Genomic DNA, 24,853 nt, shown 5'->3' on the forward strand with positions numbered 1-24,853 from the left:
TTCGGTACACATGTTGTTTATATGTCAAAATAAGAGCAGTGTTTTGAGCAGATTGTATAATACAAATCTGTTATAAGTTATTTGTGCTTTGATTATTTATATATTGATTTCGAACAATTTTCACGCATGTATGTATTATTCTGAATCATCACGATGAGCTGTTATATGCTTAAGTGAAATAAAATATTTGTTCTCTTAAAAAAAAAAAATTAATACGTGAACCTCCTTCATCATGTACATGTGCTGGAATTTACCAACAGCTACGCCATCATTGTTTGTGCAAGAACGCTACAACGCTTTCATCAGTCTGCTAATTTTCCAATAATTATGCAGCCGTCAAATGAAATCCTGAATGGAATCGGTTTGTAAGTAAATATTTTATTATTTCTTTAAAATTTTATCAAATTGATAGTATAAAAATGACTAAAATTATTATGAAAGCAATAAGAAAAGAACGATTTTAAATTTTAACAGGTGCTCGAAATGCGAAACCCATTTACGCCCATCAACTTTAAATCTACCATATTTTACACACAAATACGGTCATATTTTAGAGAATAAAATTTTATGTGTTGTTTAATGCAGTTATAGTGAATAATTTGTGCATATAATATGTGTTGTTTCGTTATTTTCAATCGGTACGAAACTTCGGTTTTGTTCCAGTTCGTACCAAACGTTAAAAAATCGCAAAATCAACAGTTTTTAAAACGATTTCAAACCATGAATATCCAAATAAAATAGTCAAGTTTATGGGGGTAATAATCAGATTAACGAGTTCTTTATGACATTGAACTATTAATTATGTTATCCTGGGATAAACAGTCACGAAGAGCACTAATTATAACGATTATTAGGGACGCTATTTCTTTAATCAATACCATGACAAAAACGCATGTTAACTTGTTTCAACAGGCATTTGTGTTTAACAGTTCTATTATTATAATGTTCTGGGAACGATATATTTTAATTAAGATACCAACTATTTCTGAAATCAAAAGTAGGTCCTTCACTCGATGTACTATATTTCGGATACGTTAAAATTCTGACATTTATAAAGATAGTGACATTTATGTGTTGATTTGTTGTATATAGTTTGTACAAATATGTTTTGTGTTATTTCAGACAACAAGAATGTATGGTGGCAATTATCCTGGGCCTTTCTGTCAAGAAATAGATGTGAAAAATATTCATTTAATGGAACCTGGAAATTAACCACCACAACTAACAGAAAACCTTTTAACAAAAGGTGTTGTTTTAGAATTTGTGAAATTTGATAATAAACAGAAGTTGATGTATATCATGTCCAAATGACCAAATGTATAAACTGTTTAACAGTTTGAATTGAGATGCTTTATTTTCTGATGTTTGATTTATTTTTTCCTTTCAGATGATTTATATTTGTGTGATTCTAGGTTTTAATAAATAATTCTGAAACATTTATGCAGCATACTGTTACATTATTGTTGTTATATTATGTTGGTTATCTGGTTTATCAAGTGGAAAAAAATGTTATTTATATATAAAAAAAGCTTTTAATATTAAGACTTATGGAGGTACTTATTGTTATTTATGTATTAACATACTTCTCAGAGTAATAAAAATATAGTAAATACCATTATTCATTAATGTAGTTCGGTTACATTAATAATTGTCCTTATTAAGTTTGAATTACGGGCGGTTTTCACACCTCGCAAAAGTGGCGACAACTTTATTTGGGCCAGTGAAACCCCTGAAAATTTTATTATGCTTTTTGTATTTGTCTGCGGTATTGATTTTTACTATTTTTACTAACTATAAATGTTTCTTTTAAACCTCAATAGCTTATTTGTTGTTTGTTGAGATAAAGTATTTTTTAATGCAAAATGTGGATTCCTTGTGAAAAAACCCATAGAGATGGCAAGTTTCAACCAAATGAGACAATTAAAACAATAAATAAATTCAAATTATAGCAAAAAAAAACCAAAGTCCGCAAACGCACAGGTACTATGACCAAAATGCTCAGCAAAAAATCACCAAAAAGTTTATTGTAGACAAGTACAAAAATTGAATAACTTTTAAACTAGTTAAGATATTTTTAAAATTCAAACTAATTTAAAAACTGCACATCAAGACCTACAGTCTGATTATAATCATTTTGCACATCAACATGTTTGAAAAAAATCACTGTGGTTGCTTAGTAAAAAGAACTTCATACCATAACATATTTAAATGAGTGCATATTTGGTCACCCATCTTTTTTTTCCGTCCTCCTACCTGACACTTTTAGAAAAAAAATCCGAAAATCATTTTATTAAAAAAAATTGGCCATAATCTCGGGCCAAATATGACTCGTGACAAAAGCTACCACGGTTTGAACAAACGTCTGTAAACTACGCTTAATTCGCAATTTTAATTGTTGGCGAGTAGTTTGGAATCTTAATAAGCCGTCTCAGGTCGTTCCTGCACCCATTTCGCTATGTTTGGGAGCGCCCCCACAAGCTTGAAGTGTTCCTCTAGCAGGGGTCGGCCCTCGTACATATCCACACCGTACTGCCCCAACCACTTGCGGTGGCCGTCCATGCTATTGTAAAGGAGCAGATCGCCCACAGTCACCTGCAATATTTTGTTTGTTTGTGTTATGTTATCCCGTTTTCAACAGTATTTCAGTCATGTTAAAGCGGCCTGTTTACTCCCTCATGCTTTTCCTGGTTTGCTAGTCCCATGTTTACATACTTGTGTCAGTGACTAACAACTGGCTACTTAAATCAGTGGTATGAAGAAAATTGTCTTAGAAATGATTTCATTACCAATCAACCCACAAATTATTTGGTCGGGGAATCAAAACTGCCTTCATGGATTTTCAGTCCAGTGCTCTACCGACTGTAATTGATCAATGTTTAGGGATTCTGCTGGCTTATCTTTGATTCATATTATACTAGTATATAAAAAGCACACGTGATTGCATAATTATGTCAAAAAAACATGACCGACCAATGATTTTCCAAAAGGTCGATTGTAGAGCTACAAAGGTGATGCGTTTTTCTCCCTCCAGAAATTTACACCACACGCATTTGCAATTAATATAAAGAAGTGAAACTCCAGCTGCTGGAGCAGTATTGAATTTTCATTAAAAACAATTAGTTGGTCCTTTATTTAAGGCAAGTGACCGATTGCCAAAATAGTACAAAACAGCAGCATTGCGAAAAAATATGAATGAGACACTGGATGTGCAAAAGGCACATGATGGATATTTAACTACATTGCGGAAACGATTTAACTTTAATATAGTTTATGTACCAAAACACTTACTTCCGACCCAACATAAAAGCCACTTCCGCTCGTGTTCTCCTTCAGTCGTTTCTCGATTAGGTTTAGGTATTTTGGTGCGCTATCCTTCTTTAAGGTTTCTGCAAGTTCTTTCTGAAATACGTGAAAACCGTGTGGCAGCTTATTCCGGATATTGCGCACTTTTACTGTACAAAAATAGAAATTTCACTCCACGAAGCAGTGCGCACATTCTTTTTTTTTTATAACGATTTCTTGTATAGTAAAGGCTTCCGCCTTTTTTTCTTGCATTCTTTTTAACGATTTTTCATATTATAAAATTGTGATATGTCGTAAATCTGTGTCGGTAACGTATCACATACTTGTAAAATTGCTGGGTCAAAACTATTATTAGCCAACATATGTCATACTATTTTACAAACTCTAACAGGCATAAATGAGCATTCTGAACAGGCAAAATTGTTTAATAGATTAAACTGTTAAAAATATATGTGTTTGTTAAGAAATGATAGAGCAATGGACCAAATAAAATTGTAAAATGTGTAGTGCGTATGCATGTGTCAAATATTATGATAAGATATATTGGTTATTGCAGCTAACCATACTGAGTTTCCACAACAAATACAGTGTGTGTTATCACCATTTAGGGAATGGGGCCGGGTTAATTATCCCCATGCTTTTTGAAAAGCGTGGGGATATTGTGTTTATCTCCGCCGTCCGTCTGTCTGTCTGTCCGTCCATCCTGGCCACTATCTCCTCCTACACTATAAGCACTAGAACCTTGAATCTTACACACATGGTAGCTATGAGCATATGTGCGACCTGCACTATTAGGAATTTTGATCTGACCTTTGAGTCAAAAGTTATGGGGGTTAGGGTGGGGCCAGGTCAGAGATTTTCACTCATTTTTTAATGTTATTTTACATAAACTTCTTCATTTCTACACCCATTCACTTCACATTGATACTAAACATCTCTTATGACAATGCGGTCAATCTCAACTATGCATGGCCCCATTATCAACCCTGGGGCGCCCCGCCCACCTAGACCACATCCACCCAAAATTGTCTTTTACTATAACTGCTTCATTTTTTCACCGAGTTACTTCAAATTGATACTAAAAATCTCTTATGACAATACGGTCAATCTCAACTATGTATGGCCCCATTACCAACCCTGCGTATCCCCGCCCACATAGACCACGCCCACCCAAAATTGCCTTTACTATAACTTCTTCATTTTTACACCGATTTACCTCAAATTGATACTGAACATCTCTTATGACAATACGGTCAATCTCAATTATGCATGGCCCCATTACCAACCCTGGGGCGCCCTCGGCCACATGGACAACGCCAACCCAAAATTGCCTTTTACTATAAATTCTTCATTTCTACACCGACTTATTTCAAATTGATACTGATCATATCTTATGACAATACGGTCAATCCCAACTATGCATGGCCCCATTATCAACCCTGGGGCGCCCCCTGGGTCAAACATGCGGCGTGGGGATACGCGTCGGCCTCTGCCGCGCCATTTCTAGTTTGGATTGGGAAAAATCGCGGCGTCTTTCTTTTAATTAGAAAATGTTGGGTTGTTGTTGTTGCTTAGCTAACAATGCTTTAAAATTGCAAATAAAAGTGTTTGTTTTAAATATGATATTTACTCAGGTTCAACTTATAGAGTTGGTTGGGAACTAAATGTTGAGATCTAAACAAAACATTTGTTTAACCTTCAATTGGGAAAATGTATACTTTTTTCATTGTTTATACATTTATGTAAGCGTATATCATGTGACTTTGTATGCATGTTTATATATTGGATATTGGTTAAGAGCTAAAAGTGGCGTGTTTTTTTTTTCGTTTAGATGCATGGCAATTTAACCCATTTATGCCTAGCATCTAGAAAACAAAGGCCTTGGCAAACAGCGTAGACCCAGATGAGACGCCGCATGATGCGGCGTCTCATCAGGGTCAACGCTGTCTGCTTTCTGGAATTTCTGAAAGAAATATTCTAAATATAGAAATCAATGTACTAGACATTCCTTATTTTGGAAATAAATTGATCCAATTTAGAAGGATGGGAGAGTCCACTAGGCTTAAATGGGTTAAAACCGTCAAAGTCAGGATGTATTTTTGTACATTTAAGAAATAAGTTAGATTAATTAGAAAAAAGTTGGAAAAATATTCTGAAAAGGTTAATTCAAGTTATAATTTATATCATTATAAGAACACTTTCATTAAATATGCAATTCAGAACACTTAGTTAACGAGGCCGCAAATATTAAGGAATATTGTATATACAATTTTACACAGCCTATTTTAGTAGGCTGTAATATATTGTGGTTGATAAGAAATATCCAGTACCTTTTTGTCCTCGTCTTTTTCATAGTAGATTTTCACAATGTAGTTGTTGACTATTTCCGCGAATATCTCAAATAACTCATCGATCAAGAACGCTTCCATATTATTCGATCCAAACAGCCCTGAATTATTGATGGAAACTGGATAATGTCTGAACTGCATGCAAAAAGCGACTGACATTACTACATTTACATACATGTCATTTTGATAAACAGCAGATGTTTTCTTTACGTTGATTACATGCCATTATGTATTTAAACTCTTTAAAAAAGATTTCAAGATTTTTACCTTGTGCAATTTCAAACAATGCTTCCATTAGAAAACGGCATGCATTAGAGCATAAATAAAAACAACTAATTTTAATATACAGTACCAAACTCCTTTGCAAGGTATCGCGCAATCGCAAAACTCTGACATATCTTTCGACCATCCATTTCCAACACAGGCATTGCACCCAGTGGCATCTCTACAAATGTAGAAAAACTTTTCAATCCTGGGACATTCAGAAGAAAAAAATAAATAGATACCTCTGGACCATTTTGGCCAAGGAAGATAAAAATTTTTCAATAATTCTTTATACTACGCGTAATATTTCAAAAAGATACTTAAAAGATGAAAATGTTACAAACGGTTTATTATTTTACCGAGTCAACTGATGGTTATCGATAAACGAACATATATTTTAACATGTTTCTAAGTGAAGACTGTTACTTGGATTGGTTGGATAGTCTCCATACATCGCTTTAAACATTACATATTCGAATTCTGTGAATTGTACCGTTCGTATTCCTTGTTAATAATTTTGTGTTTAATTCAATGTTTATTCATGTATATCTGTCATTGCTGCTATTATTTAAACATTCATCGACATTGATCTTACACTAAATCCACATAACATTAACATAGATCTTACACCAAATGCATACATCTTATCAGGTGAGCCAATGCACATTATAACAAAAAGCTATTTTCGTGTGATATGCGTAACCGTCTTCGTCGATGAAGCATGCGTGTTTGCATGCCATAATTGTGTAGACCTTGAATATACTTAGTGACAGCTGCAAACGCTTATTTTCTCAAGTGCTAATTGTATTTTAATGTACATATCATACATAATTTGTAAATGTTGTCCGAATCTAAATCCGTCCGAATATTAATATACGCAATTACTTTTGCTTTAATTGCAGGGGCGTAACTAGCATTTACTAGTTGTAGGCCCGGATATGATACATACAAACGTGGGGTTCGAGGGTCCTCCCCCTGAAATCTTCTACATCCTAAAACGCCTGTGATGAGATTTAAAGAATATCTAAACAAATTATAAGATAAGACAAGAGATGTGTTCGTCAGAAACACAATATGCCCCCTATTTCGCTGCTTTAAAAAAAAAATTTGTTTTAACCTTTGACCTTGAAGGATGACCTTGACCTTGAACTTCCATCACTCAAAATGTGCAGCTTAATGAGAACGCCGCTTTGAACATTTTTTTTTACCTTTGACCTTGAAGGATAACATTGACCTTGAAGGATGACCTTGACCTTGAACTTCCACCACTCAAAATGTGCAGCTTCATGATAACGCCGCTTTGAATTTATTTTTTTTACCTTTGACCTTAAAGGATGACCTTGACCATGAAGGATGACCTTGACCTTGAACTTACACCAATCAAAATGTGCAGCTTCATGAGAACGCCGCTTTGAATTTTTTTTTTAATTATTATTCTGACCTTTGACCATGAAGGATGACCTTGACCTTGAACTTCAACCACTCAAAATGTGCAGTTTCATGAAATACACATGCATGCCAAATATCAAGTTGCTATCTTCAATATTGAAAAAGTTATGGCCAATGTTAAAGTGTTCGGACGGACAGACGCCATATATTTGACATTTGACCTTGAAGGATGACCTTCACCTTTCACCACTCAAAATGTTCAGCTCCATGAGATACACATGCATGCCAAATATCAAGTTGCTATCTTCAATAGTGAAAAAGTTATGGCCAATGTTAAAGTTTTTTTCGGACGGACGGACAGACTGACTGACATACTGACGGACAGTTCAACTGCTATATGCCACCCTACCGGGGCATAAAAAGACTTTTGGTCTGTTTTTCTTTGATATTTTACTGTATTACCTCAATATCAGAGAACTGAATTTTATTGTATTATCTTTATACCAGAGAACTAAATTTTAAAACAATATGGAACAGAGAAACATTTAAAAGTGTAACACTCCAATTTTTCACAAGTCAAACCATGGAAATTATTTCCAATAATACTGTCTGCATGTCTATAACGGCACGTTTTTTGTTCGGCATCAAGGGACCGAACCGACCCTGATTCAGTCAATGGATCGGGATACGGGGGCATGTGCTCCATTTTAAATCTCCGCAGTCATAAACATCATTTGGAATGCTTCTTAAAAATCCAATGATAATCGATTACAACTTACTGTAGTGTTGAAGGGATACAAGTAGATCTACATGTAGATCTATGTAAACTTGTAACAGCAAGTCACGTGAAAAGAAGCGAGCTAGAATATATGCACATAGAAAGAAGTAGAGTTGATAATTGGAAGATTTGTCCTTTGAACACGACCAGAATCCATTGCATGTTGATTATGTCAATATGAAATGCAGATTTCTAATACCTCACCCCCTCATGGTCAACATTGTTGATGCGTGTTGCAAAGTTGAAGCATTTTTTTCTTGTTTAAAAAAAAATGTAGTCCAGGGCCTGCTGTGCCTAATAGCAGCTACGCCCCTGAATTGTGTCTTCAAAATGCATTGTATTGAACAAGATAGTGATTTATCAGTTCTAATATATTTAAATCTTTGTATTTACGTCGTGTTTATTCCATAATATTTTGTTGTTGTTGTATGATGAGTCCGATTTTAACAGCATAACTGAAATTCCTGCACTGTCAAAACAGTGTACATAGATGACGTCATATCTAGGAATACGGGGTAGTGTTATTTCCTGAATTTGATTTCAAATAGGTGTTCAACTTCTCATGGTCACTCTTCTGTTTGCTTTCTTAGCCGATTTTTATGATAAATTACATATTGTTCATTCATGTATATTGTTAAAACATAATGGTTTGCTCTGAACTATTTGAGACGCTAGCTGCGTAGTAAATACTTAAGTTTTTATGATGCAGTATTTAGTATTGTATTATTATACATGAATATTTAAAGCTATTCATTGTTCCAATGTATCAAGCATAACCTGTTCTGTGATTGAGAAATTACATTGATGATAATTGTTGATTTATTATAATTAAAATTAAATTCTTGTTTACATGCAGCCTCATTACTTCCATATATGCTGCAGGATGCTGCACGATTATGATTGGCTGCAGCCAAAATTGCAGCATCCGACGGGTATATAAGGAGTTTCTCCGCTCAGTTTTGTCAACAGTTGCTTACAACAAACATCACTGTTCATGAACTACAAAACCCTACAAAAAGTAGGAAAGAAATATTCCATTATTCCTAAAAATAACAGTAGTGTCACGAATTTAAGGTATTAAAGCATTTTTGGTAATGTGTGTAACATTAACTACTAAGTGAGGGTTATAATATTAAATAAGTATCAATGAAGGTTTGATAATGTTTTTATATAAGAACTTTAGAACTATTTAATGATAAAAAACATTTCAAAACGCAGAGCAACACTGTTCGTCAAACGTTCGTCATTTATTATTGAATACGTCTGAAATGAGTATTATTGTATTATTCAAATATATTTTATGAACGAACGAATAAAAAGACAGTATTTCGAAACTTTAAACGATCTCCTTCACCTTTATATTTAGAGTTTGTTGCTAGACTTAAACTCAAATCAACATCGAAAACAATGCCTAGAGAAAAGCGAATTCCGGCGAATCTGCCATGAAAGGTAGCTTTAAATATCTAATTATTTTACTGGTTTAGTATTATAATTGTATTTCATTTGTAAACGAAGTTGCTGTTTGACTCGACACGTTTATCTCAATGTAAGTAATTTGAGACGTTTACTTGTTTATGGTTGTGTTAAACCTTCTTCCGGACTCAACTTTATACCATCATGGTTGCAAATTGTTTATATGGACAAAATTTTCACGAAGTGTGGTATTTTAAAACTGATAGATATGTTTCACTACAGTAGTTTTAAAGTATGCGACTACTTTAGCTAGCACTATACAGTTTTTAACCTTAGTGTCGAATTGGCAGAGGAGAAATTTCTAATAAATAGGGATACAATGAAACTGAGCAGCAATAATAGTATAGTGTTTTACAAGTTTAAAGTATCAGATTTGAGTGGTGGTGGTTTGAAATGCATGCTTAGTGAATTCGAAAATGTGTCCAGTGCATAGCCAGTGTCTCTGCTGGGCTGCCAAGGTCATGAAATACGTACATGCTGGTTTCTAGCTACGGCTAATTTTGCATGAATTTTAAAAGTGCCTCCAAGCAACTGAACTTCTGTGAAAAACCACGTGGATGACCCTAGGATTCTTCGGTGCTGGTCAAATATCTGGTTAGTGATGCAGTTAAACAGACAGTGTTTAATGAACTGGCATGTGCAGTTTAGTGGTAAATTTGTGTTGAAAATCACGGAAATGGCCGCTAAAACAGTTGACATTAAGACCCCCAAATTGGCTGATTTTCCATGATAAAAATATAGAGCAATTGGGTGCACCATGGCTATCCATGTATTTTTTGGAAGACATACCCCCAACAATACTGAAGATATGTTTTGTATGATTTCAGGTGTAGACATTGTGTAAGCAGAGAGGACGGACAGTGCCCCCACCCCGGCAGCCAGTAGCCGATTTGTGAAAAACTGCAGTGTACCCCCTAAAGGTGGCTTCATGCGTTTGCTGTAACAGTCAATCTAATACTTGAGTCAAGTTACAACAGATTGCTTTATTGGAAATCATGGTCCGTGAAGTCGGTCGACGCGATAACCTGACATCTAAAGTTGTTTTTGCCTGTTCGACATCAAAAAAATATAAGAATAAGCGAACCGAAGTAACAATTATTTACAGATAAGTTAATACAAACAAGGGCTGTTTGTAAAACATGCATGCCCCCCATATGGGCTCTCCGTTGTAGTGAAAGCCATAATGTGAATATGTTTTTTGTCACTGTGACCTTGACCTTTGACCTAGTGACCTCAAAATCAATAAGGGTCATCTGCCAGTCATGATCAATGTACCTATGAAGTTTCATGATCCTAGCCATAAGCATTCTTGAGTTATCATCCGGACACCATTTTTCTATTTCGGGTCACCGTGACCTTGACCTTTGACCTAGTGACCTGAAAATCAAAGGGGGTCATCTGCGAGTCATGATCAGTCTACCTATCAAGTTTCATGATCCTAGGAATAAGCGTTCTTCAGTTATTATCCGGAAACCATTTTACTATTTCGGGTCATCGTGACCTTGACCTTTGACCTAGTGACCTGAAAATCAATAGGGGTCATCTGCGAGTCCTGATCAATCTACCTATCAAGTTTCATGATCCTAGGCCTAAGCGTTCTTGAGTTATCATCCGGAAACCATTTTACTATTTCGGGTCACTGTGACCTTGACCTTTGACCTAGTGACCTCAAAATCAATAGGGGTCATCTGCGAGTCCTGATCAATCTACCTATCAAGTTTCATTATCCTAGGCCTAAGCATTCTTGAGTTACCATCCGGAAACCATTTTACTATTTCGGGTCACTGTGACCTTGACCTTTGACCTAATGACCTGAAAATCAATAGGGGTCATTTGCGAGTCATGATCAATCTACCTATCAAGTTTCATGATCCTAGGGCTAAGCGTTCTTGAGTTATCATCCGGAAACCATTTTACTATTTCGGGTCACCGTGACCTTGACCTAGTGACCTCAAAATCAATAGGGGTCATCTGCGAGTCATGATCAATCTACCCATGAAGTTTCATGATCCTAGGCGTATGCATTCTTGAGTTATCATCCGGAAACCATTTTACTATTTCGGGTCACCGTGACCTTGACCTTTGACCTAGTGACCTCAAAATCAATAGGGGTCATCTGCGAGTCATGATCAATGTACCTATGAACTTTCATGATTCTAGGCCTAAGCGTTCTTGAGTTATCGTCTGACAACCACCTGGTGGACGGACAGACCGACCGACAGACCGACATGAGCAAAGCAATATTCCCCCTCTTCTTTGAAGGGGGGCATAAATATGATGTTGAGCTGTACAGTTATTTGCATTAGTTTTCCTCCAATGCTTCCCTGCATTCCAACAAACTGTTTCCCACCAATTCACTACCTATTAAACGTGTGAATGCTCTCGCGTAATTTTGTCAAAAAGTTATAGTTTCGTTTGTTTGTATATGTATTAAGCACGTGACGAGAAATGGTAATGTCAATGTATTGTACCACATTCACACTTTTTGTTAAATATTTCATGCCATGTGCATGCTTAGAAATAATTACACTTGAGTTTTAAATAATAATGTTTACAAACAATACATAACATATCTTTTATTGTCATAATTTATATTAGAGCTTCTTTAATTTAATTTAAGATGCATTAAAGTAACCAGTCAAGCACTATAGTTCATTAAATAGAGACGCTTACCAGGGGCGGCTCCAGGATTTCTGGTTAGGGGGGGGGGCGGGATATTGAAAGATTTGCTGGGGGTAAAGGGGGCCCCTAGGGCCCCTGGCGGGTGCAGGGAAAAGCTCTGCTAGGGGGTCCAGGGGGCGATGCTCACCGTAAGCTTCACGATTTTAGTGATTTCGAAGGCTTTGACAACCACTTCTCGAGCATGTCACGCCTTATACTTTCATCAAAGTACCTTTTTATAATGCCAAAAAAGTGCATAGTTTGTCGTTTAGGGGGTCCAGGGGGGCGAAGCTCCCCCCCCCCCCAAGGAGCTTCACGATTTTAATGATTTTGAAGGCGTTGACAACCACTTCTCGACCATGTCACGCCTTATATACTTTCATCAAAGTACCTTCTTATAATGCCAAAAAAGTGCATAGTTTATAGTTTTGGGGGCCCAGGCTTCGCCCCCCGGAAGCTCCACGATTTTAGTGATTTTGAAGGCTTTGACAACCACTTCTCGAGCATGTCACGCCTAATATACTTTCATCAATGTACCATTTAAAAATGCCAAAAAAAATGCATAGTTTATCGTTTAGAGGGTCTAGAGGGGCGAAGCCCCCCCCCCCCCGGAAGCTTCACGATTGTAGTGATTGTGAAGGCTTTGACAACCACTTCTCGAGCATGTCACGCCTTATATACTTTCATCAAAGTTCCTTCTTATAATGCCAACAAAATGCATAGTTGATAGTTTTGAGGGGTCCAAGCTCCGCAATTTTAGTGATTTTGAAGGCTTTGACAAGTTTTAATAGGTGATTTAGATGTAGTTAAGTGTAAAACATGAAATGAATTGACTTTACTTTGGATATTTTAGGGGGGGGGGGCGTACGCCGCGTCCCCCCCCCCCCCCCCTCCCCCCACCCCTGCAACCGCCTATGCTTACTGCTAAATGTTACAAAACTTTCAACTTTTTTATTTTGATTACTTTGAAATAACGAAGCGAATGTTTCAACAATTCAACAACATAATGCGTACCTCTCCTTATTTTGACTAGAGTCGATGCGGCTAATTCCGTACGCATTCGGACAAGAATCAATATGGATGGTTATCGGCCGTTTTCTACCGAGAAATGAAAACTGTAGTGGACGCGGGGACCATTAGGCTATATTTACTTGCTTTTTATATCGCGAAATTTGATTGGATACTTCAGAAAGTGTTGTCATGTACACTAACCTCTAATTTGCAAATACGAAACAAAATTTTCTTACAATTTAACTTCATGCTTATGTGGTATGTTGAAACAGCTTATACGTGTTTTATTAAATTTACCTGATTTATGTTGTGGCCATTCCTCCTCTGTGTATCTGATATCCTCGAAATCAACTCCGGCCTGTTTGAAAACCAAACGAGCCAACTCGGCTGTCCATCTACCATCGAAATAATACAGCTTGAACGATGTCATTTTGTATATTCCTTAACGTGATTTTACTGTCGATTTCCCCACAGTTTGTGTCTTGCTATGTTTGTGGCAGCTGGAGTGCTTGTATAGCATGAAAAGCCAACACACACTGTACATAGCATAAACTACCGAGATTTCCGCAAGACGGCTGAACGGGGGTTAAAAACTAGAACATTGCGCCCGTCATGCGACTTAAAGTGAACAACTTTTTTTCGGCAAAGCTGTTTAACGTCACTTTTGACCTTAGATGACCTTCATTCATGATAGATCCGAAGTGAAAAACCCGAATTGTGCATTGGCTAATAATAAAACAAAACACCGTAAACATTGGTAGTCTGGTTCCCAGACTAAAACATTGGATGCATATCATTTGAACTGAACTATGAATATATTGTAAATTACAATAATTAAAAACTGTCATGATACAAAACATCCTCTTAACATTATTTCGAAACGTTTCTCCTTAGTTTACGAAGCAGTATAGCATTAATGACATGTCTGTACACTTAAAAGAATCTATTGTTTACATGCCGTAGCGGCCACACTAAACACTACAAAAACAGGCTAGATTGCACTTTATCGGTACGCAGTTGTTTACTACTATCGACAAAGCGGGGGTTTGGGGCGGTATCCCGCGATACTAAGGAACTACATGTGTGTTGGAAATATATCTGTCTTTGATTTATTATAATCCATATTTGCGTTTATTAGTGTTAATATGTTTCTTTGTACTTTGTTTTGTTAATTTTTTATATAAAGTTCTGTTTTTCTGCAAAAAAAAATCATATCACTATGATGCTTGCAATATTGAGTCTTTTATGTTTACATTCTACTAATATCTGTACACATTATAACACATTATCTTTTATTTCATTCCAACATTATGTTCATAGTTTTTCAGTGGCGAATATGTTTTCTTTTTCTATTGAAACTAATGTATTACTCGTTAAATTATGAAAACCTAGTCATTACAATACTTATTGACAATAAAACATACAATTTCACCTCTTCTTGTTCTTCATTTTTATTTGTTAATACATTAAAATATATTATCTTATTATCACTCACTACCTTCATTAAAATACATGATTGCTTCATTCCATCTCCTTTCACTGGTCGCAAAGATTACAACATCAACGCCGTATATCTTTTTAAAGATATTTCTTGTTTTTATTGATGAAATATGTATACCGGTACTTAGAAATGTCAACCAGAATGTGTATCAGCGCTTTGAAGTCAATATAAAAGTTATAAAATTGTCGCACATATCGGAGTTTGTTTTAGAATTACAATTTTCCATATGTGATGACAATTTGTCGCGTCTGCTTTCAAAGAAGTTTATCTTTGTTCTGGTAATATATAAAAAAAAATCAAAATCGAAGATCAAAATAGCGTCTTATTAATATTTTAACCCATTTATGCCTAGTGGATTCTCCCATCCTTCTAAATTGAATCAATTTATTTCCAAAATTAGGGATGTCTAGTATAGTTATTTCTATATTTAGAATATTTCTTTCAGAAATTCCTTTAAGCAAACAGCGCAGACCCAGATGAGACGCCGCATCATGCACACTTATTTTACAGATTGTAAAGCACGGGAAATTTTTATCGGTATCGCAGCAATAATTGTGCGTTAAATTGCTACTGCAGCCGATTAGCATTTAGTGTTTATCATCATATCCTTCCGTCTGCCAGTACGATGTTAATTTGGTAAAACAGTTGTGTTTTACACAACTTGCACAGTTATTAATTATAACCTTTTTTTCAAAAACCTTAAGGGCCGTTGATCTTTTTGACTTTGAACGTTTGAAATTTAACATTCACTATCCTGTCCATGAGGCTAAAATACATGGCCATACACAAAAAAAAAGAATTACACCAAGTAACGATTTTTATGGAAGTACGAAATCAAAATTCTTAACTAATTAAGGCCCATAAAACCTGCGTTCCACTAGGCTCCAGGTGGTTGCTAAGATACTCCGAATAAGTCTTATTAGGAAAACAAGAAATATCTTTAAAAAAAGATATACGGCGCTGATTGTGGTCGATGTTTATGAACGATCAAAAGTTATCTCTATGAGATAAAAAGTAGCGGATGCCTTTTTACTGCGCAGTTCTTAGCTACATCACAAGCAAATCAATTACGGGGTGTTGCGCCAAATTTCGTGGCTTATTTTGCTTTATGTGATATTATTACTCAGATATCTATATTTATAGAATAGAAAAACACAAGAAACATGAAAATAAACGAGTGCATATAGGTCAGCCGGCAATACTCGAATCTTATTTAATTGCATAATTATAGTATAGTGAATTATTGTGCTCATGCTTAATAAACTGGTCTAAATGGATAAATATGTCTTATTAATTTTATCAAAATTGGTCCTTATCATGCAAATGTTGAAAACATATTAAAAATCGATGATTGACATACCACAATAATATCGCCGAATATCTTTATTTAGTATCTTTCTGATCAAAACAGACTTCAAGTGCACAAAGTTTACGAGACGACGTTTATATAAAGATTTCTGCAACTGACCGCAAACTGACCTTGATACCTTGCGGATTGGAATGCAATGCATTAAAGTTGGGTAACAATTCTGCTGCTGAAACGACGGCTTGTTTACGCCAACTGTACACGACCAAGGCAACAGCTGTGCCTAAAATATTGATATATCGACAAAGCGACTAAACGAACTATTTACTCCATCAGACAAAAATAGCATAGATTCCATTTTTTTCCTTCAATGAAAAGATCGCAACCTCTTCTTCGAACTCCGGTGATGAACTGTATATAAACTCTGACTTTCACACACTGGCCGCGAATTGACCCGAAACCTCGCGGGTTGAAATGCAATGCAAGTAAGTACTAAATATGAGAATATAGCCTTTAGTATAAACGCTTTTGCGCTGGTAATTCTCTGAAAATAAAAGGTGAACGCACAAACTGTATTTATGTCGAAAATTGATTGTAAAACTGTTCAATCTATTGAGCCTTTTTATTAGAGATAAAATTGTTTCATGCAGTAAACAGTGTTACAAAGACGCGGATATGTTTCCAATGTTCTGGTGTTATACTCAAATCAGCCAATGGAATAAATAAAGTGTATTCATTCGTACCTAGCCGCGGGAAATTTTATTTGAATATTATTGGACACTTACAAAGGTCAAGTCAGGGTGAAAAGCTGGCTTAATACAGCTTACGCCGAATAAGGGAATCCGGTGAACGAAAGGTAGAAGGGTAAAATTAGAATACAATGGTTAGAATATATGAACGTCTGTGACACCGGAATGTGTAGAATGAAGGGACCGACTGATATTTCAAGTTTATCTAGAGCCAAATATGGATTACAATGGACCATTACCGTTTAAATGCTTTATTGATACTGTTTATCCACAAGTCCATTAAATTCAAGTGGAAGAAATCATAAAAATGAATACTTTACCTTTGTTGAATTTAACTGATTGATCCATTGGTCATGGGTGTATAACACGTCGCTTATTTGTGTTTTAAAGGCATTTTATCTTTGTTTAAGTGATTGGAAATATAACAACAGTGTCATATTCTTATCCCTTACGAAGCAATTAAAAACATGTTATATCCTCAGTTTTTGCATATTTGTTTTCGATATAGACAGCTGACAGCTGTTATTGAAAATGATTTAAGTTTTCGGCACCACCTTCCCACCTCAACCGAAAATTATCGAATCGCCCCTGAAAATAGAATTGTTATTGATCGGTCTACGCGTTAACATCGTGATCATCTTTGCACCAAACCAATCACTTGTGTTAATGGAACACCGAGTCTTGTTCTAAAATCACCAGGCCCATACCCAAGCATTGGGCCCTGGGGCCTAGGCCCCCCCCCTAGCTGGCTGTCGAGAAATTTTTCTCTCATGAAAGGACCCACAGTACACTTTCCCTCAATACAAAAGAGCAGATGTGTTTTATGTCCCTGATAAACAAGGGAATTAGCGGTAATGTTCTCGCCAGTGGAGTTGAGCCCATAGGCAATGTTATCTTATCGCCTTGTACACAGATCCCCTATCAGTCAATGACCCCTTTTGTAAGTTTCGACTATCGATGGTTGATGTCACACGTCTTTAAGAACAAAGAAAGAGAAGCAGCGGATGAAAGCAACTCATACAGGAGGTCGCAGGTCTGAAAATTGCTGACGTTAATAATTTGTGAAAAACAAATAATGTTTGAAGCAATTATAGAGGTGATATGAATAACCGTCATTATTTTAACCGGTAAGTTTCTTTGTATAAGTCCATGGCACTTAATTTCGCCAAAAATCAATGGACCGGAACGAAACTCAAACTTCATCTGTAAGTCATATAGTTAGACTCACAAACCAAATATCAGGTCAATATATTAAAGCATTTTGAAAAAAAGTCCGGAAAATCAAATGCCGGACGGACAGACGGACGGTAGGAAAGCGCGACTGCTATATGCCTCTATACCGGGGGCATAAAAATCAGCTAAATATCTGAATGAATTGCGTAAAAAAAACTCTGGAAACGGTTATTATAGAGAACATGTTTAACTCCAATGCCCATAACTTCACCAAAAAATCGTAGAACGTAACGAATTTAACACTTCATCTTTAGATCATGTAGACGATTGTGCTGGTTTATCTGTGCTGATGATGGTGAAAGTAAAAATGTCTCTTATTCTTGTAGTATCGGCCCTCCTCATTGTATCGTGCCTTTGACGAAAACCACTCAAAAAGTGCTGGCTAGTAAATGTTTTTCCATTTTTAGAAGTTTGAATTTATTTATTTTGTTTATTTATGACTATTACGGCGATCTTTATCACGATTTCCGGTTTTCATTTGAAAGAAGGTCATGTTTATTCCAGGCCGATATTATGATTACACATAATTGTGTTAGTTTGTTTTTGGTTTATTAGTAGGTTTATCAAATGTTGTATAAGCCGCTTTTTTAAAACAAAAAAATATAAAAAATAATTTAAGAGTAACATGAACAAAAGTTTCGTTTTTCCATTAAGAAACTATGTATAGAAAAAGAACAGGCACATAGTAACAAACATTAGCAACCAATAAGAATATAATTGAGAATTGGTGTACATGATACTGATTACTACATGGAGCTTAGTCTCGCAAGTATTTTGGCAAAACATGACCGCTTTTAATGCAGTTTTTGTTGTTATGTCCTAGAATACACATTAGACTATAGATTGACGTATTAAACATTTCAAAAAAAAATTCGGAAGGGGAGACCCCTCACGTACCCTCCCCCGGTTTATCATCCCTCGTACCCCTTTTTCCGATCTGAACAATATATAACTCCATTACCTTTTGTTTTCATGCACCCATCCCCCCCCCCGTCTTTGAAGAAAGCAGCATAAAGCAGTCTAACTGTTCTTCTGTTAATGGGTTCTGTTGTCTATGCGAATCTTTTTTCTTTCCTACAACTTTTCCATGTATTGCTGGATTTTGAAATAACTCGACAAAAATGTCAAACGTAATAAGACGACGTATTGCGTGTTAAACCAGTCTCCCTTCATCAAAGGTCAAGGTCATACTTAGAGGTTAAAGGTATGATGTCATAGAAAAGCATGTCTTGAATATACAATTTCCATTCCTTGATTGATTTTCAAATACCTTTGCACACGTGTCAACCATCATACGACGGCGTGTAAAATCCGTCTCCCTTCCTAAAACGTCAAAGCCACACTTAAAGGTCAAAAATTGACATGAAACGTCTGTGTTTTGAGACAAAAGTTGATTGTGGGAACGTCTCTTTTTAATAGAAATTTAATGGAAATTGTGTCCGGAGCATATCCCGAAAACTAAGATAGTCGTCAACTAAAAACATAATTGTTATTGAGATCTTAATTCAGGACGTGTTTTGCATATAAGTCGTTTCTAAAGCTCCCATATTTGTTGTAGTTATTGCCCAGTTATTTTTTTGCACTTCAAATTTGTATATTTATACTGCATATTGTAACAACTATACGAGGTATCAACATGAAACTGTATTTGTAGATACAACCCATTTAGCGAATATATTTTTAACAAGAGCTATAACTCTTGCTTCCATATTTTTAGTGTTACTGCCCTTCATTACATTTAAATTTTATCAGGAACTTGTTTATTATTATTATTAAATGAACCCCCTTTGCACTTCATAGGTAGATCTCAATGAGAGGAAGAGCGATAAATCCTGCTTTAATAATTTCACAGTTGATGCCCTTTTGAATGTTTTTGCTGAACTTTGTGCAGGGCATAACGTGACTAGGTATCGAGATGAAACTCAATAATGAATAAGCACACCTGGTAGAGAAACCAGTTCTTAAAACTGCCAATTTCATCTGACAACGCTGGATGCGTTGGTATTTCATGCACGACTGTGATCGTTTCATTTGTATCTTACAAAAGAACACAATTTGTACACACAGTAAAATCTGAGAAAGAACTTGCAAAAACGGATGCATTTATCTTGAAGTTCTGTAGAGGAGGCCTTTATTGATTTCGTTACTTTCAAAAATTTCGATACTATAATATCAGGTCCGCCTCCTGATAGAAAAAAAAAGATTTGCCCTTGTCAGTTCAGAAGTCTTTCCGTCCGTGGGATTTTTATGTCAAGCTCCACAAGTACTTCTGCAAGGGTGAGAAAACTTTACATACATTCCATTCAGCATCTGAACTTATGCAGCCGAATATTTTAGAGCATTTTGTTGCCTGCATTTGTGACGTTGTGTAACAGAAATCAATATTGGGTATTCCCCCTACTCATGTATATTTTTCGGTTGTACGCAAATACATACATGCATGTTCAATAAATGTTCAAATATGTTGTTAGCGTTGTGCTTAAATTCTGTCAAATTCGACTCCTGCCTACATATCAATTGAGGTTAACAAGGACACTAATTTGTTGAGTTTTTTTATATGTATTAAAGGGATCTTTTCACGCTTTGGTAAATTGACAAAATTGAAAAAAGTTGTTTCAGATTCGCAAATTTTCGTTTTAGTTATGATATTTGTGAGGAAACAGTAATACTGAACATTTACCATGGTCTAATATAGCCATTATATGCATCTTTTGACGATTTTAAAACCTAAAAATTATAAAGCGTTGCAACGCGATACGATTGAATAATTTGGAGAGTTCTGTTTTTGTCGTTAAATTTTGTGAAACTACGAAGATTGCTTATATAAGGTATAAAATACTTTAAGTATATGTACCCGGCGGAATAGCTCAGTAGGCTAAAGCGTTTTTACTTCAGGACTCTGGCAGGACTCCAGGGGTCACTGGTTCGAAACCTGGTCCGGGCAATGTTCTTTTCCTTTATTTAATTTTATTCTTGATTTTTTCCTGGAGCTTTTACGATCCAATGTTTGCATTTATCGATATAAAGCATTTAATGAATAAGTTAAAAAATGCCAAAATCTGTGAAAAGGCCCCTTTAAAACAAGCTAAAGCAGTCACACAAATATAACAAAAGCGATTTCATCTTATCACTGAATGAATTAATTAATTTATAATTGCAATCTTACAATTTATATATTAGATACGTTTTATATTTCTAAATCAACATCGACATATTTAAATAACGATACATAAGAAACATTTAATCGACGGATAAACAATTTAATGAGCATTATTGTACTCGATTGATTACGGAGGAACACAAATGCTAAGATTCATTTAATTGAACTCAATTTTTAATCTCCTTGTCAGCACGTATCGAATCTCTGGCCAAATATGGCTCGTGACAAAAGCTACCAGGGTTTGAACATACGTCTGTAAACTACGCTTAAATCGCAACTTTAAAGGTTCGCAAGTTGTTAGGAATCTTAAAAAGCCGTCTCAGGTCGTTCCTCCGCCCATTTCTTTATGTTTGGCAGCGCCCCCACAAGCTTGAAGTGTTCCTCTAGCAGGGGTCGGCCCTCGTACACGTCTACGCCGAACTTCCCCAACCACTTGCGGTGGCCGTACATGCTATTGTATAGGAGCAGATCGCCAACAGTCACCTGCAATATTTCGACCGTTTTGTTTGTTTGGGATATTTTTCCCCGTTTCCAACAGTACTTCAGTCACATAAAAGCGGCCTGTTTACCATCTCGTGCAATTCCTGGTTTGCTACTTCTATGTTTACATACTTATACCAGTAAATAACAACTGACTACTTAAATCCGTGGTATGAAGAAAATAGCCGTAGACATGATTTCATTACCAATAAACTAATACCTTATGTGGTCGGGGAATCAAAGGTTATGCGTTATTCTTCTCTCCAGAAATTACACTCCACGAATTGGCAGTAAAGCATTGAGACAAAACATTAATGAGAATTGACTATAGATGTGCAAAAGGCACATGCTAGATATTTTAATGTGTTGCGGAAACAATTTAACGTTAAATTAAGTTATGTATAAAAACACTTACTTCCGACCCAACATAAAAGCCACTTCCGCTCGTGTTCTCCTTTAGTCGTTTTTCGATTAGGTTTAGGTATTTTGCAGCGCTATCCTTCTTAAAGGTTTCTGCAATTTCTGCCTGAAATATGTGAACGCCATGTGGAAGCTTAATCCGGATATTGCGCAATTTTACTGTACAAAAACAGAAATGTCACTCCATGAAGTAGTGCGCGCATTCTTTTTTTAACGATTGCCCTTATAATAAAGGCTTCTGCATTTTCTGTTTCTTTTTATTATTTTTTCAACCTTTTTTCATATTATCAAATTGTGATATGTCGTAATATGCATTATTAACGATATATGGCTTAGAAATCTGTGTCGGTACCGTGTATAGCTGGGTCAAAACTGTTATTAGCCCACATGCGTCGATAATGTTTTACAAAATCTTTCGGTATAAATGAACATTCTGAACTGGCAAAATTGTGTAAAAGCTTAAACTGAACACAAAAAATGTGTGTGCGTTAAGAAATGATGAAGCTATAGACCAAATACAATTCGTTCAGGTGTAGTGAGTATGTATATGTAAATATTATTGTATATTGGTTATTGCAGATAATCATACTGAGTAGTTTTTATTGCTTCCATTTATGTAAGCGCATATCATGTGATTGAATATGCATGTTTATATATTGAATATGTGTTAATAAACATTTAAATTGGCTTGTGTTTTTAATGCATTGCAATAGAAAACCGTAGAGATCAGTATGTATTTCTGTACATTTAAGAAATAAGTTAGATTCATTAAGTGGAAAAATAGTTTGTAAAGGTTACATTTTATAGCATTATCAGTACACTTTAATATATTATGCAAATCAAGTCAATTAGCTTACGAGGCCGCTAATATTTAAGGAAAATTTTAAATACACTTTAACAAAGCAAAATTGAGTCGGCTATTATATATTGTGGTTGATAAGAAATATCCCGTACCTTTTTGTCCTCGTCTTTTTCATAGTAGATTTTCACCAGGTGGCTGTTCATTATTTCCGCGAATATCTCAAATAACTCATCGATCAAGAACGCTTCCATATTATTCGATCCAAACAGCCCTGAATTATTAATGGAAACTGGATAATGTCTGAATTGCATGCAAAAAGCAACTGACATTACTACATACATGTCATGTTAATACAAAGCAAATGTTTTCTTTACGTTATGTTTACCTGCAATTCTGTACTTTAACGCTTTAAGCAAGATTTCAACCTGTGCAATTACAAACAATGCTTCCATTAGAAAACGTCATGAATTGGAACATATAAAAAAAACATTAATTTAAATATACAGTACCAAACTCCTTTGCAAGGTATCGCGCGATTGCCAAACTCTGACATATCTTCCGACCGTCCATTTCCAACACAGGCATTGCACCAAGAGGCATCTCTACAAATGTAGCAAAACTTCCCAGAATACTTCAAGTACATGGTAGAAGAGACTTGTTCACAGTGTTGTGTATGTTTGATAATTGTAATTAAATATTTTCCACCAAAACCATAATATTTTACATCTAAAACTGGGACTCGATCATGGGACCTTCGGAAGCAAAAATCAAATGGACACCTCTGGACCATTAGGCTATGAAAGATAACATCGTTTGTCATTAATGTTTATACTACGCGTAATATTGCAAAAAGATACTTAGTAGATGAAAAGCGTTACAAACGCTTTATTATTTTACTGAGTTTAATTAATGGTTTCCAATGAACGAACATACATTTTAAACATGTTTCTTAGCCAAGGCTGTTATCTGGATAGGTTGGATACTCTCCATACATAAATATTACATGTTCGAGTTTTGTGGATTGTAGCGTGTGTATTCCCTACTAATGGTTTTGTGTTTAATTCAACGGTATGTCATGCATTTCTGCCAGTGCTGCTATTATTTAAATACTAAAAGACAAAACATTGATCTTACATCAAATGCATTTATCATCAACATTGATCTTGCACCAAATACATTAATCTTATCAGTTGAGCTACATGTAATGCACATTATCAGCTATGTTCATGTGATGTTTGTAACCGTCTTCGTCGATCCATAGTTTATCGCGATTTAGCGCTGACGATGCACTATTCTGTAACTGATAAATATGTTTTACTACAGTAATTTTGAAGTATGCGGGTACTTAAAGGTAGCTTTATGCGTGTACTGTAACAGTCACTCTAATACTTGAGTCAAGTTACTACAGATTGCTGTTAGAAATAATGGTCCGTGAAGTCGGTCGACGCGATAACTGGACATCTATAGATGTTTTTGCCCGGTCGACATTAAAAAATATAACAATAAGCGAACCGAAGTAAGAATTATTTATTTAAAGATAATTTCTGCAAAATATGATGTTGGGCTGTACAGTACATTGCATTATTTTTCCTCCAATGCTTCCCTGCGTTGTAACCAACTGTTTCCCACCAATTCAATACCTATTTAAAGTGTGGATGCTCTCGCATAATTTTGTTGTGAAATTATAGTTTTCTTTGCCTGTAATTGTATTAAGAACGTGGCGATAAATACTAATGCCAATGTTTTGTACCACATACACACTTTTTGTTAAATATCTCATGCCATGTGCATGCTTAGAAATAATTACACTTTTGTTTTAAATAACTTTGTAAACAATGCATAACATATCTTGTATTGCCATAATTTATATTAGAACTTCTATCATTTAATTTAATTTAAGATGCGTTTAAGTAACCAGTCAATCACTATAATTAATTGAATAGAGACGCTTGCTGCTAAATGTTACAAAACTTTT

General features: G+C 35.5%; 2 protein-coding genes across 3 annotated transcripts in view; both read right to left on the reverse strand.

The window, feature by feature from the left end:
• LOC127865042 (glutathione S-transferase 1-like) overlaps positions 1-24,853 on the reverse strand; it is a 57,867-nt gene that overhangs the window by 32,429 nt on the left and 585 nt on the right. The window contains exons 2-5 of one of the 2 annotated variants that reach the window (XM_052404923.1): positions 23,388-23,480; positions 23,031-23,149; positions 22,072-22,182; positions 21,134-21,659 (exon numbers count right to left, since the gene is read on the reverse strand). The exons of the other annotated variant lie outside the window; for it this stretch is intronic. Of the exons in view, the coding sequence (XP_052260883.1) occupies positions 21,483-21,659; positions 22,072-22,182; positions 23,031-23,149; positions 23,388-23,480 (500 nt within the window). The 3' untranslated portion in view covers positions 21,134-21,482. Of the gene's footprint in view, positions 1-21,133; positions 21,660-22,071; positions 22,183-23,030; positions 23,150-23,387; positions 23,481-24,853 lie in introns of those variants that run through there. 2 annotated transcript variants of the gene reach the window in all.
• On the reverse strand, positions 2,005-13,888 carry LOC127865043 (glutathione S-transferase 1-like). The gene is made up of 5 exons (XM_052404927.1): positions 13,525-13,888; positions 6,004-6,096; positions 5,634-5,752; positions 3,289-3,399; positions 2,005-2,592 (listed from the first exon to the last, which is right to left on the reverse strand). The coding sequence occupies exons 1-5, from the start codon at positions 13,655-13,657 to the stop codon at positions 2,416-2,418; spliced, it is 633 nt and encodes a 210-aa protein (XP_052260887.1). The 5' UTR covers positions 13,658-13,888; the 3' UTR covers positions 2,005-2,415.

Source organism: Dreissena polymorpha, chromosome 1, assembly GCF_020536995.1.
Source record: "Dreissena polymorpha isolate Duluth1 chromosome 1, UMN_Dpol_1.0, whole genome shotgun sequence".
Classification (NCBI taxonomy): Eukaryota; Metazoa; Mollusca; class Bivalvia; order Myida; family Dreissenidae; genus Dreissena; species Dreissena polymorpha.